The 18,310-nt window shown below is 35.0% G+C and overlaps 1 protein-coding gene across 1 annotated transcript; it reads left to right on the forward strand.

Annotated features, from left to right (window-relative positions):
* Nucleotides 1-1,736: 1,736 nt before the first annotated feature.
* LOC148075131 (BICD family-like cargo adapter 1) lies at nucleotides 1,737-18,271 on the forward strand. Its single transcript, XM_087795551.1, has 10 exons — nucleotides 1,737-1,969; nucleotides 3,621-3,836; nucleotides 10,601-10,720; nucleotides 12,020-12,166; nucleotides 13,330-13,497; nucleotides 15,066-15,224; nucleotides 15,956-16,030; nucleotides 17,167-17,279; nucleotides 17,348-17,468; nucleotides 17,539-18,271. Exons 1-10 carry the CDS (start codon nucleotides 1,754-1,756, stop codon nucleotides 17,755-17,757), a joined length of 1,554 nt encoding a protein of 517 aa, XP_087651677.1. The 5' UTR covers nucleotides 1,737-1,753; the 3' UTR covers nucleotides 17,758-18,271.
* Nucleotides 18,272-18,310: the final 39 nt, after the last annotated feature.

The raw sequence follows: 18,310 nt of genomic DNA on the forward strand, positions 1-18,310 counted from the left end.
TTATTATTAAGAATTTAAATAACTATTCCTCATATTTGTTTTTGATCAAAGCATCACACATTTGTCGAACATTTTGTTTTGTGCTCATATCTTTGTTATGGTTGACATCAGCACAGGACGTCAGTCATTCTCCCCTCAGTTGTTGCCTCCTCTGCACACAGCTGAGAAAGAACATGAGATGACGTCAACATCGCTCAAGAAGATCCAGGCAGGCACGATGAAGATGATGAAGAGGATGAAGATCTTCAAGACGTCTTTTGTCACTTCCTCCTCTGACATAGAAAACTTCATGCCTAATTAAACATTTGTGTCCACAGTGTTGACGTATGTCTCGAGACACAGTAGCAGATTATAAAGTGACATCAACAATAGAGACAATGGTGGACCTGCTGAGTCGTGTACAGTGATTCCAGGCCTGCTGCCGCATGTGCTCAAGCTGCAATGTGTCGCCAACAAAAGGTGCGATGTGCGTCAGGATGCTCGCCTCTTTATTCCCCTGACTCTTCAACATTTTCTAGAGGTTGACCCCTGACCTCTGGCACACTCCCAGACAAAGACAACAGACGCCCCCATTACCCTCTCGGTTAGGTTTGGTAAGTGTCTGTGAGCGTGGCATCATGCTGTTAAAGACTATACTGGTGAAATTTAGAACACTTTTAAGTAAAAATACCACGAAAAAAACAATTTTTAAAATTGTCTTTTAGAATTAAAACTGAACTAAAAAGTATTACACATATTTTGTGTCTACATTAAAAATTAAGAATACACGGTTAAAATCTAAACTTTAAAACAATTGTATTTATAATATATATATAACTTTGTTTTCCTTTGAAATCTAAACTTTTGAAAATGTTAATGATTTCTTAAACATATTTATCATTGTTTTTTAAATTCATATTCTTCCTTTCAATACAAATAAAATAAAGGTAATTATTTTCGATCATTAAATAAATGTTTGAAAATACACATAAAAATGTTTTTACTTTTTTTGTATATTCATTTAGTTGTTTTTTTTTACTCTTGACATCTTAACTTTCTTTTACTTATTTATATTCTAAATTGTATTACCATTTACAGTATTACTTAGCACATTTATGTATTATTTTTTTAAGTAAACTTCTCTCTCATTATTTACTTTGATACGGATATAATAAAGGTCACATTTCATTGTAACGAATAAATCCACCTGGTGAATTTGTATGGTTTTGGTTATTGTCTATAAATCGAGAATACATTTTTTTACTTTTAAAAACGAGACTTGTTATTAACATTTTTACTTCATATAGTGAATGTGAATGTTTAATTCTTTTTAAATGATTTTGTTCTGATTTGTTTAAAACCACTTACACACAATACACACAAATATGTACATTTTGTAAATATCGTGTTTGAATAACTTACATTTATTACATTTATTTTATGGTGGCCTCTTCAGTTTACGTGTTATTATTAAGTCAAAACGTCATTTTATATATGTGTGAGTAACTGTTTTATATTGACCCGCTACGTCATTTTAGGGCGTGATAAAAACAGAACACAATGGCCTCAAACAATATCAGCCTGATAGTGATTTTCCACGAGGACAGGTGATAGAGAGGAGACCACGCCCCTCACAGTTCACCCTCCAATCAGAGCCTCTCTTGACTCTTCATCCCAGGGAAAAAAAACACTCTTCACACGCTGAGAGGCAGCAGGTGTCAGCGACACATCTCCTCATTCTTCTTCTTCTTCTCCAACATTGAAGCTCGTCGACATGAACCGAGTGACCGAATGGAGCTTCAAGTCCATGATGGACCTGGACGAGAACTTCTTCAGCTCGCAGGAGCGAGGAGAGCTCGTGGCGTCTCTCAAGCAGAAGCAAGAAGAAGTCCTTCTGGCGGCTCAGCTGGGAAACGCGCTCCTGCTGGAGAACCAGGAGCTGAAGGAGCAGCAGGATCAACTTCACGAGCAGCTCACGGACAAACTGGAGGTGAGGAATAACATCTATTTTTAAAATAACAATAGAAGATAATCTTGTTTTTTAATCTGAAATACATTTAACATTAATACAATTACGTCATTTACTAGAACTAGTTCTGTTTAGGGACGTTTTGCTCTGCTTTGTTATTTAGTATCAGTACTAGTACTTTCAGTACTTCACTTTATCTGCTGCTTCTAGTATCTGATTGTGACTTTACTACTACTTTTATGAACCAATGATACTATGAAAACACACTCGATTTATTTATCTTCTGGAACATAGATGGATAATAGGACAAATACTTTATTACATGACTACTAACTGTTCAATTTATTCATTTAATTATCATTTTGCTAGTTAAGTTATTTTTATATGTCTATTTTATATGAAGTTTTACTCTTACAGCTTGCAAAACTACTACAATTGTTGCTCTTCTGCTACATCTCTCTTTGCGCTTGATGGATCTACTGACTCCTTCAAGAAACATCTTAAGACGTTTTTATTTGTTCAGGCTTTTCCTTGATTTTCTGGAACTCCTGTTGTGTTATTAGTTTTATCTTGATCTTTAAAGTATATACTTTATTGAATATTGTTTTGATTGTTTAAGCGCTTTGTGACCCTGGTCTGGAAAAGCGCTATACAAATAAAAATTACTTGCTTACATGAATATGTAAGTGAACTTTTACAGTTAAACTTTTATTTTCTGTCTTTTATTTTCTGTCTTCTCTTGAAAACTAATTTATACTTCAACAACTACCACCATTGGTAGTACTAGTTAAACTGTAACAACATGCCATGTGCTAAATATATACAGTACTTCTTTCAAAAGTTTTTGTTTTTGTTTCTATTCTATCCTGCATCTTCTGCTGCCAAAAACCTAATATTTGTTCATGTACTATACGTTGTACTTTAACTACTTATCATTTTTTTTAAGATGATCTTAAAATGAGTATCATTTACTGTTTACTATTACCACAATTATTAACAGCAATTCTCCTCATACTGAGTCTTTTTTTAATTATTATTTTCGATATATGTAAATTCCATTTATATTGTTTTATTTATTCTGTTATTATGTATCTAATTAAAAAATATTTAATATATTTTGAACATTATTTGTATTTTAACAATCAACAATACTTCAAGTGCATCTACTACTACAACATTCAAGTTACTTCCCTGCTAATAATAACAACATTACTCGAAAACGTGTTGTGTTTTTAATCATCAGACATTTTTACACAAGTATCTTTTTGCTTTTTTAGCATTACAAGGAAGTTATAAAAACAACATAAAATATGCTTCACGTTATCTTCTGTCACAGTACTGTACTCATGTATTTATAACATTAAACTGTTAATGATTAATTGTTAACTGTTCATTGTTCTTATTTGTATTGATTATCGTCTCTATTGCCGTGTATTGCTATTTGGAAAAACAATTAAGATATATCTGTCTATGTAATAAATCAGATGTACCTGGATCTGTTCACAGCTATAAATTATGAAATTGGTCTTATATTGCTATATATTGTTGATAAACCACATGAGAACTCTGCTGATTCATGTAAATAAACCAAACGCTATAAATAGTCGAGTGAACACAAACTCAGGATCTTTAATTGTCATGTATGAAGTGTGGTTTTCATGTGGACTCTTAGGAGCTGGAGCAGGACAAGCATGAGCTGCGGGTCCGGCTGGAGGGCTGCGAGTCCCAGTGGGCGAGTCAGGTGGGCGACCTGGAGAGGGACGTGGCGGTCCTGAGCGCTCAGGTGGACCAGCTGACCCACGCTCTGGGCCTGGCCGAGCGAGACAAGAGCCGGGCCCTGCTGGAGCACAATGATGGCACACAGCAGCTCCGGGAGCAGATCTACACCGTGAGTCACACACACTCGTCGACACAATACACACATTTATAGCCAAGGTCAGACTCTGTGACCTCTTCCAAGTATTGTTACCGGAGCAGAACGATACTTGATCTGAACAGGTTGGTCAGACATTTGCAGTATTTTAACATAGATAGATTTCTGCTGCTCGTCATCAGGAATATAAATGTAATAGAAACATTTAAGCTATTGTGTTTTACATGTTTAAAGTGTCAATGTTGCAGTGCATGATGGTCCTTGAATGACCATAAATAATACACTTTTACATTGATAAAATATACAATGATAACCAGCATTAATTCATTTTTTATTGATCCTGATTACTTGAATATAAAGTTAGGAGTTACAGCAAAAACACGAGGCTTGCGGGCCAAAGATGGTTCGCCAGGTTGTTTAACGTGGCCTGAAAAAGTATTCAAATACTTAGATGGTAGGTAGGTAGAACTTTATTGATCCCTCAGGAGGTCTCCTTCGGGAAATAGTTTTTTTCCAATTAGCCACAAAAATTTATCAAAATAAAAGAAGAACAAAGAGAAATAAAGAGAGAGAACAAGATGATACAATCTAAGTCTAAGATAAAGAACATAGATCAAAGAAAAATAACAAAGACAAAGGATACAAATAGTAACATAGAACAGAACATCCTGATACTTTTACTCCACGCCCCCGAACTCAGAATTTCCTTCTTTTCTATCAAAATAAAATGTAATGATAATTAAAAGTGAGCTAGTCAAAGTTCTCCTTTAAAAAAATGAATCTCTTGAAAGGTGTCCAAAGAGTTTGAATTTAAGCTTAAAACCTTCTATGGTTCACATTAAAATGTCTTATTTCGTGATTTCTACTGATTCTTTAAAAAGTCTTCAATTTCATTCAATTAATGGATCTAAAGATAACTAGCAAGTCTTAAGTCTTAAAAATGTGAACTGATTAGTAATATTTTATGTTACTTATAAAAAAAAAATGACATTGTTTTTGAATTTTCAAAATCAATACGATACGAGTCAAGGAAAGTTTTTCAGTGAACAGAAAGAGTCATGTTACTTTGTTTAAATAAAAAAAAAGTTTGTAATTTATGTTTTTTTTTTTCAATTGTTGAGTTTGATTGTTTTTTAATTCCAATTTAAAAAGCCTTGAATTCAACATAAGGATCCCAGGATTCTGAGCTTTAGAAATTAGCTGTTACTACTTTTGTGAAAAAGTCCATCTCACTTTGAAATGTTTCCATTTTTAAGACTTTCTATTGTCTGAAAACCTTCAAAAATGTTTGTGTCTATTTAAAGACACAATGTGAGTCCAGACAAAGAGGAAAACCTCATGACGATTATCTCACATTAAGTTTGGAGCACAGAGTTAATTTTTAACACTCGCCCATGACGTACTGCAACAGATGGTAAATGTTTTCAGCTGATTCCACTAGTCAAGTATTTATTATACAACACCGTGATCATCGGACAAGGAAAAGCACATTTTTATGGCTGAGATATCAGTAAACGACAACCTTGAGGGAGTTCCTGACTGAAACAAGTGGGATTGTTTTTGTTTTCAAGTCTGTGAAAACTTCCGGTGTTTTGGTAATAAGTCTAAATCTCAAGTTAAGAATGAATCCAAACTATGAGTCAAAGTCCAGGTGAAAGAAAACGAACCAAGAATGTCTCCCAAGCTCAGAGTTCCTTCGAACGCCTCAGGAAAAGCTCAATTTTTTTCCTCCTATCTTTGTTTGGGCTGCTCGAGGAAAAGGAAGTGAGTGAGGACATTCATCGAGCCGATGGTTAACAGAGCTGTAAAAGTCACGCTGTCTGGTCACAGAGTGAGGAAAGAAGAAGAAGGAGAAGGAGAAGCTCATGTCGATCAAATCTTTATCTGCTGAAGGAATCCTGGTTCTGAGCCTCCACCAGCCGGGGTGAGTGTCCCAGGTGTCTTTGTCTCCAGGAAACTTGTCGTGAAATAGAGTTATTGGTGGAAATGTAGTTGGAGCTCGAGCAGGTCTATATCACAACTGCTGACTTTAGCTTGATTGACGACTAGAACCTCAGAGATCTTTGCTACAACTGTTGAAGATGGAACAACTCGCATGACTCATCTTGGTTAGCAAAAAATCTTTTCATTTTCACTTTGCTACAAAAACCTCTGCTTTGGTTCTGGACACACAATCCCTGAGTCTGCCTATATTATATTACACAGGTGTGTATTTTTCTTTTAAGAATCTACCGATATGACGCGTATCACGATAAAAAGGCAACAATACGATATATTTTGATGTAATCTGATACTGTTGGAAAAAGAAAATAAGGATATATTTGTAGTAGTATCTGAGTACTTCACTCTGGCGTAGTGGATTTTGCGACTCTTGATGGACTCGTAACTGTTTTCATTCTGGTCATGTTTTGCTTTTCGACCGTATCCTCTCGTCCTCAGTCATCGTCGAGAACTCGCTGAAAGTTTTATTGCTGAACAAAATGGTGTTAAAATTTGCAATTTCATTGTAAATAAATTAAAATACAATTAAAACTTAAAAGAAGAAGACTGAGATGAATTATACTTTTAAAGACCGTTTAAAATAAATTAAAATGGATACAGTTCTGTTGTTTTTACATCATGAAAAGAAATTGCGATATTCAGGTGTATCCATATTTTCTTAAACCCCTATTTGTTCAGAAATGATAAACACCTTGTTATCTCGGAGTCAAAGTGACCCGAGGGCCCAAAAACAAATATGTTTGTGGTATCCATTGTGTTTCCTCTGTTTCAAGGTGAACGACCTTCCTTGCTTCTATAAATACATATGCAGTGGTTGATAATCAACAATTGTATTGCAATTTTATACTTGAAACCAGTCTGTGGTACACAAGAACCTTGGATATGTAAAGTTATTAGCTTTAAATGTATATTTATTTATTACTTGAGACATTAAATTACTCACTCTAATGCATATCAGGAAGCAAAGTTGTTGTTTTTTCATTTTACTCGGCTCCCTTGATGAATTAAAATACAAGACTAATATAAGAACACATGATAATCATCAAGTTAAAGCATCCGACAAAAAGTTTCCCTGGTTGTTTACCGTTATATCCCAGATCTGAAAGTGTAACTCGAGCTTGTCTGGAATCCAAGGGAGGAAACTGGAACCTGAGAATTTCTTTTGTTTATTAGCGAGCTCAAAGCAGGGAACGCATTTAGGACATAAAGAGGAAATCGTCGCCTCCACTCATTTTCCTGCCGCTCTGTGGGAAAGCGACGTCACATGGTTGATAATCTACTACACACATGATCGCTGCACTTCTGGGAAAGATACTGTCGGAAAGACAACAGTGTTGGTGATGTCATTGTGTTTCTGTGACTTCAATGCAAATGTTATCTTTCCTGGTAATGTTTGTTCAAATGTTGGTCTCGAGCAGATGGTCTTTGATGGCAAGAATAACATGATGATAACATCTCACACTTTTATACTTTTATACTTTTGGCATAGTTTTTATAGGTTTGTTATCTTTTTTATGACACCGTATCGATATTTAACAGCACTTTTTAATCTAAACATATTTGCTTTGCTTTTAAATCACATTTTTAATTATAGTCATGTTATGGAATGTATTTCAATAAAGTGCATATACGTTTTTTTAATTACATTTTTATTCACAATTTGCATTGACATCTTTTTGTTTATTTTTGGTTTGTAATTTAACTTCTGCCAAAGATAGTACTGAGGACGAGAGGATACAGTGGACTCCAGCAGCTTTTAAAGCTGATGTTTGGACATATTTTGGTTTCTAAACTAATTAAATCAGTTACGACTTCGTCAAGAGTCATGTGGTCTGTAAATTCTGCGACACCAGAGTCAAGTACTCGAAAATACTAAAAAAAATATCCATGTTCCTACAGTATCAAAATATATAGTATCGTTGCCTCTGTATCGTGATACTATTGTATTCAGATTCTTGCCAATACACAGCCGTAGTCCGGAGGTTGTTTTTCTAAAGACTATACTTGCTTTTTCTTAATAAGAGGTGCTACAAGCTGGAGGGATTTTAACATGTAGTCCTTTCAAAGATTTTCACCATATTTGAAAAAACGTTAATATGATTATGGGTTTATTTTATTAGTAGTTTTTTTTTTTTGCATTTTTATTCACCATTAGCGTACACACATTGACACCTTTTTTTTTTTTCTTTTTTTTTGTGTTGCAATTAAACTTCAGCTAATGAAAGTACTGAGGACAAGAGGATACAGTGACTCCATCAGCCTTTTAAAGCTGATGTTTGGACATATTTTGGTTACAAAACTAATTAAATCAGTTACGACTTCGTCAAGAGTCATGTGGTCTTGTATATTCTGCGACACCAGAGTCAAGTACTCGACAATACTACAAATATATCCTTGTTCCTACAGTATCGAAATGTATAGTATCGTTGCCTCTGTATCGTGATACTATTGTATCGCCAGATTCTTGACGATACATATAGTCCGGAGGTTGTTTTTCTAAAGACTATATTTACTTTTTCTTAATAAGACATGGTACAAACTGGCGGAATTGTAACCTGTAGTCCTTTCAAAGATCTTCATCAAATTTGAAAAACCGTTAACGGTTGAGAAAGACTTTGTCTCTCCCTCTTTCAGCCAAGCTCATCACTTTGTTTGCCCACTTGGTTATTAGACAACCGTGACAAATCCTCCGTGTGTTTATTGTAAAGTTAGACATCTGAACAGAGGGGGGGGCCCCCCCCTTCTGACCCCTGCCAGCATCAGAGGGAGCGTTAAAGACAATATGAAGGCTCCAGATATAAATCTTTCATCATCCCCGGGGAAAGCCATCTCTCTGGAGTGTTCCCCCCGAGGGCCTCCGTGGTGGCTTGGGTAGTCAGCTGCCAGATACCTCGATGTTTGGACTCGTAGCTTTCGGGGGGGAAGGGGGGGTTCAAATCTGTAGCTTTGTGTCTGTGACAAATGAAGCGTCTCCTTCCACTTGAGTTTGTGGTGATTCTCAGCGGCTTGTTGCCTCCATTGTAGTTGGGGTTGAAGCTCTTAACATATCTCTGGATCCATGTTGCATATCTCATCATTGTTTAAACGTATAAACCCCAAAATGTACAGTTATTTTAAAAAAAAAACTGATTTATTTCAGTTTTCCCAAAGGTTGTGAAACTTTCTTTTTACTAAATATGACTTTTATGCTTTTACATGTCTCATTCTGAATTTCTACGATAATAGTTTCCATTGAAAAATTGAATTTTCGTGGTGTTTTACTTTAAAAGGTAGTTTCCTTTTAAATGAAACTTTATATTGAGAACAAAACTGACCCTTTTTATAATAAAGTTGAGCAAGAAAAAAGAAGAGTCGTTTTGGTGAAATGTTGCTTATCAAGATGAAGAATAAATATACTGTATATAATCCCACAGGTTTCCCATCATGCATCACAATTGCTTTAAGCTTTTCTAAAGCTTCACGATGATGTTAAAGGCTATTATTGTTGGTGAAATGGTTGTTTTAGATATGGTGTTTTTTCTCTTCTCAACTTTTGGGTTTTGAGGGACACCCTGGACAGTCAACGATTACCACCAGAACACTAAAAATAAACTGTATCTGCAGAAAAGGCAGCGAAGGATGCTGTATAATGTCAGATTGTTTTAATGTCATTGCTGATTGAAATGGTGTAACACTATGGCTCAGAAAGACAAACTTCTTTGCTCCCACCTTCTTGTGCAACATGTAATGATGGTAGGGATAATAATAGCTTTGATTAAAATAGTTTTTTTTCTTCTTCTCCGTCTTAATTTTATATATAGTCCAAAGTCTAATTCACTTGGGTTGGTTTATGAGTTGGTAAGATGTGGTGTTGGAAATACAAGCACAATTTATTTTACTCCTGGGCAAAGTGCGGCTTCGTGCCCCAGCGTCCATCTAAGCGTCCCGCATGAGATGAAAACAATACTATGAAAGTGACCATGTTGAAATGTTTCTTATGGCGATCTAGCAAATATTATTGGTTCAACTGTAGGTACAACTTGTTAAAGAGTTTTGCTTGAATACCTTTTTTAAATATTTTCTTCCTTTTTATTGGTCTTTTTTTAATAGGTAATCATTTTAAGTACTTTTATATCATGTTATAAAATGTAATTTATCTTAAATATAAGATGATGCAACTTATTTTTTGACATTTGATGCTTTTTTATATTTTCAGTTAATACAAATATATGAAACATTCAATTTATTTTTTTAGAATCTTTAAAATAATAAGAAAAAATAAAATAAAATGATATCAAATCAGATTAACTTAAATTATTTAAAATTGTCCTTTTATTTATTCATTAAAACAAGAAAACATGTTGTCCCTTCTTTCACAGCTCATAATATGGCCCCTGATCCACGTTAAAGCCCAACATGTGGTTCACATTTAACTTGTGGTGAACAATATTTGCAACACTTTTCTTTAAAACCACCTCCATGGAAATCTCATCCTCCCGATATTTGGAAGTCTTAAGTAGCAAAAACAGCCGACAGCTACTCCAGCATCATAACATGCTTCTCATATTCTTCTGCCGCTGGAATAATAATAGCAGCTCAAATCTCCTCCTCTCAGCCAGGTATCATCCTTTTCTTCTCGTCTGCTGCAGCTTAAAGAGGGTCAGAGATTTCTCTGAACTATTTTTTGACCTGATTCTTGTAAATCTGACTCCGAGAAAAATTATCTTTGGGTTTGATTGCATCGTTGACTCACTATAGTTTCTGTGCTGGAGGCTACAAATCATGCTGTGTGTCTGCAGGCGATGGAGGTGGAGCGAGTCATGTCCAGTGAGCTGCAGACCTTGAAAGTGGAGCTTCAGCAGAAAGGAAGTCACAACAGAGAGCAGGACGAGGAGCTGATAAGTGCTCTGAAGGAACAGGTAAACAAAATAGACAAGAAAATAAGTACATGGTTCAGCTTCACTCTGACCAAAGTTGCATTGAAATACCAAAAATTAAAAATAAAATCCTAATTATTATTATTTAAAAATACTTTAGACTTTAGTACTTCTGAAATGTAACATTGGTAGATTGTATTTATAATGATAATTAATTTGATGGCCACATAAAAGGGAAAACCCATTTGAAAGAATCATCATGTCTTGTAAAAACATGTTCTACTCAAGAGCGAGAGGCATTTAACCAGCAATGTTATTTCAACCGTTAATGCATCAATTATGATAAAATGATTCATAAATGTTACGATAAAATCTACTTTGGTGGTACATACACTTCAACTATCAAACAAAAAAAAACAAAAATCTTATTTTTGACTGTTATTTTACTCGTCATTTCAATATCTTACTCTCCTAGGCAGCCATCTTGATTTATACATTGACGTTTTTTTGTGGGGTACTATGGATGAAAATAAATGAAAAGGTTGTTCACTTTTTGGTGTACTTTGATTTCTACTGAAACGTTGCTTAATATTTTATTTAAAGGTTTTTCTGATTCTTGATTTTTAACTTCAGTAGCTACTGTGTTGAAGTTGGTTAAATTGACCATAATTATTTTAACTAGAGGAATTAATCGTTTATTGATATTTTATTTATTATTATTTCCGTTGTCATCTTAATATGTGCACTATATATTTAATCTATTTATCTATTTTTGTTTCTACTGTCGTAAGGAATATCTTTCCTTATTTAACTTCTGTGGAATAATTTTGTTTTATTTACATGTTTGTTCATGTGCACAATAATAATATAATATAATAATAAAAAAGAAGACTTTTGACTTATTAATTAAAAGAAAAAAATCATGTTTTTCCTTTTAGTTTTTTCAATTTCATGAAACCAAAACTATTGTTTTAATTGAAAGTTTTGCAGTAAAAAACAATTTGACTTGCGAGTAGGAAACTGCTGAACAGACATATTTGAGTCTGAGCCTCTACAACAGAGACAACAGTTACTATTACATAAAGTGTTATTATATAATGTCCTGAAGATCATTAACCGAGACTTCAACCTTTGACTCCCCACTTCAAACAGGAGCATCTTAAGTACATTTGGATGCGTTTAATCTCGGCCGAGATTACACGGGAACGGCTGATCTCTGAGGTCAAATACTATTTCTGTCCATGCATTAGCTGTTAAGTTATCAGAGAAGATCGGAACTTTTCCTGCTGCGTGTCTTTTATTCTAGTCCTTCACGGTCCCAAAAACTTGTTGACGTTCCAGGTGCTGCGTCTCACTCAGAAGGAGCAGGTCCTGGAACAGCGGTTGGAGACTGTGAGTCTGGAGAACTCCGACTTGAGGACCAACCTGACGTCTTTACAGACGCGTCTGTCTCTGCACGACCAGGTCCACCAGCAGCACAGCCAGCAGGTGTCGACCCACACACACACACACTCAAACACACACACACACACAAACACACACACTCGCTCGTAGAAAACACACACAGCTTGCCTACCCATTAATTTGTCTTGTATTGTACGAGAGGACGTCACTGATGTGTGAATCAAAAGGCTTCGTGACAAAGAGGTTTTTGTCAGTCTCAGCGGTGAACCGACTGTCAGTCGGATAAACACTCGGAACAATAAACACCGATTGTGTAACTTTTTCTTTTTCCTGAATAGTTTCGTTTGAAACTGGAATCCGGACATTTTTTAAAGCTTCATTTGTCCTCACTTTACTTTCTACCTTAAGTGTTATTGTGGCCTTGGTTAAGAGGCGGTTGTCAGGAATTCCACCCCGCCTGCACTCTCCTCTTCATCTCTATCGATCTGTTTCCATGATTACGCACAAATAATTATCCCAAAAAATTAACTATATTCAATAATTTCAATAAAAGGACGTTGTTTATGCTAATGATTACATATTTGAAAATGGAATACATTTAAAATAAAAAAAATTGTTTACACATGGAGTTATGATATTCTGATTCCAATCATTATAAAATAGATGTTATAAATTAAATATTTTTGAATTTTTTGTCTTTAAATTCAATCTAAAAATGTAGGTAAAATAGTTCCAACCACACAATACCAAAAGAGAACTAAGTAAGTAAGTAAGTAATTTTTATTTGTATAGCGCTTTTCCAGACCAGGGTCACAAAGCGCTTAAACAATCAAAACAAAATTCAATAAAGTATATACTTTAAAGATCAAGATAAAACTGATAACACAACAGGAGTTCCAGAAAATCAAGGAAAAGCCTGAACATTAACTAAGCTACGTAATCGTGTTCTTCTCGTCGTCATAGTGATAGCGATAAAAAGTTCGATCAAGTAGTTCGGTACTCTGTTACAGATCAAGTATTTGAAAAAATTAAAAAAACAAATTGAACCTTTTGAATATAGAAATGTTCAAAAGATAATCATTAAATGCTTCAGTATATAATAAATGTTACATTTAAACATTGATGGCACTGATATACTTTCATACAAATACGCATCGGTTTTCTATGCATAGAATTCCATAGTAAAATAATAATAATAATAATGAATGAACAGTTGTCTCATTGGTGGAGTGTGTTTCATGTTCCAGTTGGCGGAGGCGCTGCAGGCGGTGGAGGTTTCTCACGCTCGCTCCCAGCAGCTCCAGAGTCTGGTGGAGGATCTCCAGGAGGAGTTGTCGCTGCAAGACTCCAAGAATGCTTCTCTGCTGTCGGAGATGGAGGAGAGTTTAGACACGACGGAAGTCGGCAAAGACGAGGTGAGCGGCTTCCTGGATTTTTACATCATTTTTGGGATGTTTGGAATGAAATGCGTGGGATTGACGGTCGAGGAACATGTGAACAAAAGGATGAGATGTTTGTAAAATCACTTGGAAAATATGCCTCAAGTTTATTAAACTATTTTAAAAATAACCTTATTTTGTTTCATTAAATTTTTTCATTAAAGGTAATTTTCTAACACGTTATTCAATCAAACCTTTTATTATTTGTAATTAGCACGTAGCAATTCGCTTAAAAAAAACAACCTGTGCTACAAGTTATTAAATCAAAGTTCTTGTCCAAAAGAATTCCTATGGATTAGCATGTAGCAGTTAGCTTTTTAAAAAATACAGTATGACAATATTAGAATGCTATCATGCTTTGTGAAATGTTGTCATGAAACATAATTTCAAAAAAGAAAAAGTTTATTTAAACATATTATAACACAATTAGTTAATCAAACCTCTTATCACTTGAAATAGATTAGCATGTAAGCTGTTTGCTTTTTAAAAAGTAATATCTATAACTGTATGAAATAAATAGAATGCTGTCATGCTTAATGAAATGTTTAAAAGCTAATTTCTGAAAAATAACACGTTATTCAATCAAACCCTTTTATTGCTTGTAAATAGCATGTAGCGATTAGCTTTAAAAAAAAACGTGTGCTAGCTAGTAGCCGCTAGTTGATGTCAAGGCTAGCTAATTGTTTCAAGTTATCAAGAGGTATTTCTAATATTGTCATATTAAAAATATGTTAATATATATATAATAGTAATTCTTAAAACCTGTTTGCTGTCTGGATTATAAAGGTTTTTTTTTTTTTTATTAAAATTGATTTATTATTTATCTTTATTTAATTTTTTTATAGCCCACTTTAATGTATAGGTGGCTTATTTATTTTTATTTTATTGAATGAGAATCAGAAACTTTTATTGTTGCCAATGTTGTACACACAACCCAGATTCTTTTAGGTCCATTCATATTATTTTGTAATGCATCCAAATTTATTTTTTTACAATATTAACAAGTTTTCTGATGAATAAACATATTTAAATACCTTGTAAGCCGTTCAGAACTGGTGAGTTTGTTAGAAAATTGTATCAAGAAAACACTTAATTTCAGCTCGACAGGTTCAGGACGACTGAACAGTGTGTGCAGGTTCTCTGTGACAGTGTGACTCGGTCCTGACGCACTCGTGTAATTTGGTGAGAGATGAGAGTGAAAATGAGCAGCAGAAACATTATTCCTCAAAGGACTGTCAAAATCTCAGTGCTCTAGTAAATAAGTCACTTTTTTAAATAATCCAACATTTAAAATCTACCTTTTTGTTTTTGTAATTTTGCACTAATACTATAAATAACCATATTATAATATATCCTATATAATATATGTTGTTATTTCAATATATAATTATTATAATTGTTATTTATTTTGTAATCTCCACTGTATGTTTAATCTCGTAGCTTGTTTCTAATTTCCCAAGGGATCAATAAAGTTATATCTTTCTAGTTTCGCTTCACTAATAGATTATTTTTCTACATTTGACATGATCTCCTCTCTGACTCAGATCACCGAGAAAATGGGATCCATCCTCCAGTTACTGCTGCCACTGACCCATCAGCTGGACATCCAAGGAAGGTCGGAGGTCACAGTTCAAGAAGAGGACCTGAGGTGGATCCTGCGTCAGCTGGAAGAGACGACCCGGACACTAACCTGCGACCCTCATGTAAGATTTAAAACCATGGTGAACAAGTGGATCACAGACAAATAAAAATTAATTAATTAAATAAAGTTAAGGGATTGAGTGTCATCAGGATATTAAAATGTTTAAACTTGTTTTGTTAAAATGTTGTTGTTTTTTTTTAGGCATTTAATTGAAGTTTTAAATAATTAAGTAAAATTGTTTGTATAGTGAAAGGTTGATTTTGTTTTTATTGAATGATTTAATTCAATAATTGTATATAATAAGGTTAAATACTTTTTAATAATTGGATGTTAAAAATGGAATTATTTCTTTTAATTAATGTTTTTGTTTGTTTTTTTGTAGACTTTTAATTTTGAGCTACTTTCGATGATATTCACGTAGATTGTTATACTTTTATATATATATATATATATATATATATATTCTTAATTTTTTATTATTTAATTATTTAAAAAACAAATCAAAGCCTTAAAAAAAAAACAAGATTCCAATAGACAAGATTCAAAGTGTAAACATTTGAAATACAACTATGTCATATACTTCCATAGTAATACAAAACTAGGATGTGTCCAATGACCCACAACTTGGGAGTCCCCTACACTAGTAACACTCATGTAACTGAACAAGGCTCAGCTGTTCCGACACTCCCTCCCTCCCAGCATCACCTCTTCACCGTCACCATGACGACGATATAAATCTCTGTGCAACTGTGGCCGAAACCTGAGCCGTGTGTTACTTGTGTGTCCCGGCAGCTGAATCAAGCTTTTGTCAGGAGGACGGCCGATCAGGGTGGGAATCCGAGCGCGACGCAGGATCTGAGGGATCAGGTAACAAACATGTCTGCTGGGGAGGGTTGTGGCTGCGGTATTGTGTTGCTCGAGAGTTCACCTGGACTTGTATTTTAAATTCTATACTTCTTAAAGATGGACATTATATTGGTATTCAACACCTGTTTCCTCCTATTAGAAGCAGCTGTGTGTATTGTCAAGAATCTGGCGATTCGATACATATCGCAATGCAAAGGCAGCATTATGATGTATCCTCTCGTCCTCAGTCATTGCGCGGGATCTTGCGGGATTTCATTGTAATTTAATTTAATTAACACTTTACTGAAATTTAAACCGTAAAACATCCATGATAAAAAATAAAAGGTGGTTTGAAAGATAATCAGGAAAATCAATACAGTGCTGTTGATTATCGATACGTAATCGTGAAAAAAATATTGCAATATTAAAGCGTATCGATGATTTCTCACATCTCTGCCAGACAGGAGTATTCGGGAGTAGAAATGGTGAAAAGAGAGAAAGATAACGTGAGGGCAAAAGTGGAATTCATATACCAGCATAGATCAGTTCTTTTAGCTGTGGAGGAAGTAATAACTGCTGCCCTCTAGCGGTTGGGAGTTCAATTGCAACACAAAAATGACGATGCATGTTAATGATATTGGTTACAGTATTGGGGGGGGGGGCAAAAAGATTGCCATATTTAAGTGTATTGATATTTTCTCACACCCTTAATTATGAGTTCTTGGTTTGTTGACTAGATAAGCAAACAAGTAAAGCATTCAGTGTGTATTTTCTTTTTTCTGGACAGTTTTTTAAATTGTTATTAAACACCATCATGCATTACTACCAAAAATTGTGTAAACTTGTTCGATACAATACCTTGTTAGAGTGTGATGTAATTTCCTGTTTTTGACTTAAAGAAACCGTGTCTTTGTAAAACCCAAAGCATGTTCGTGTTACATGTTCATATGGAGAAAAAAAAAATCAAATAAGATATAAAGTAGGTACTATTTTCGAGGACTTATTTCATGCTCTTGGCGAAAATCTGGGTTTAGTATTTTTCAATGACCTTAAAACATCACGCTCATAATTCATATTCCTTGTAAATACATTTTGAAAACGTAAAAGGCAGCAGTTTTGGAGCAGGGCTTAATATAGGTTCCTCTTGTTGCTGACAGAACACCTTCCTGCTACAAGAGAACGTCCAGATGAAGCAGAAGATGCAGAACTACGTGGAGCAGAATGAAGTCACGCGTCAGGCGATCAGAGACAGAGACGAGGCCATCACCAGGTAAGTCTTGACCCTACATGACCGCTTATTTTGCTCTCTATCTCTAAGGCTTGTTTGTTTGATAACAGAAAGAACCTGATGGAGACGGAACTAGTTCGGTGCAAGAACGACATGATGTCCTTGAACAACCAGTTGTTGGACGCCATTCAGCGTAAACTGGAGCTTTCTCAGGAGCTGGAGGCCTGGCAGGTGAGATCCTCCCGGCGACCCGATGATCTTTAACGTCTTATATCAACTTCTGTCACCTCTTGTTTCTCAGGACGACATTCAAATCATCATCAACCAGCAGCTGAGGACGCAGCAGCAGTCGGAGGTCGCTCAGAAGAAACCCACGTCCGTTTCTTTTTTCCGGAGGCCGAGCAGGACCATCTCCACCAAGACGTGTCAGTCCATCTCAAACTCGCCCTGGGGTTCAGATATGCTTCAGGAGAAGCCCCAATCCCTGTGGAAGGACTGGCTCAGACGCGGCAAAGTCTGAGAGTCGGCAGTCAAACATATGAACTGGACGTCATGGAGAATCTTTCTTTTGGTTGAAAAAAGAAACTCAATCGCATACATTTCATGAGTCGAATAAAACTGTGAAAACTTGAGCATGTTTGAGACTTTAAACAGTGGTGCCTTATTTCGTAACATGCTCGTCGTTATGTTTATTATTCTGTGGATTTTCACAGATGGTCTGTTCAGAACTTACAACTGTGTGTGAGGCCATTCAGTTCAAAGCAGCATCGTAGTTGTAGTCTTTGTACCACATGTTGAATGTGAAATGATTTTTCTAGTGAGTCTAGAAGCTTCGAGTGCAAATTGTATGGCAACGCTGATGCAACGGTGATCAAACCTTTATTTTTCTAATTTCGTTTTTTATTTGTGTTTTTGTAAAAAAAAAAAGAAAACATGAACAAATGTTTGTAAACATGTAACTCAGTGTTTAATATGTATAGTGTTTACTCACCTGACTGACATGTGGAATGAAGATTATTATAAAATATCAGACAAGAATGTTGTGTCTTTGATTCATTTCTATATCTGCCCAG

The sequence above is a fragment of the Callionymus lyra genome, chromosome 7 (assembly GCF_982586985.1).
Source record: "Callionymus lyra chromosome 7, fCalLyr1.hap1.1, whole genome shotgun sequence".
Classification (NCBI taxonomy): domain Eukaryota; kingdom Metazoa; phylum Chordata; class Actinopteri; order Syngnathiformes; family Callionymidae; genus Callionymus; species Callionymus lyra.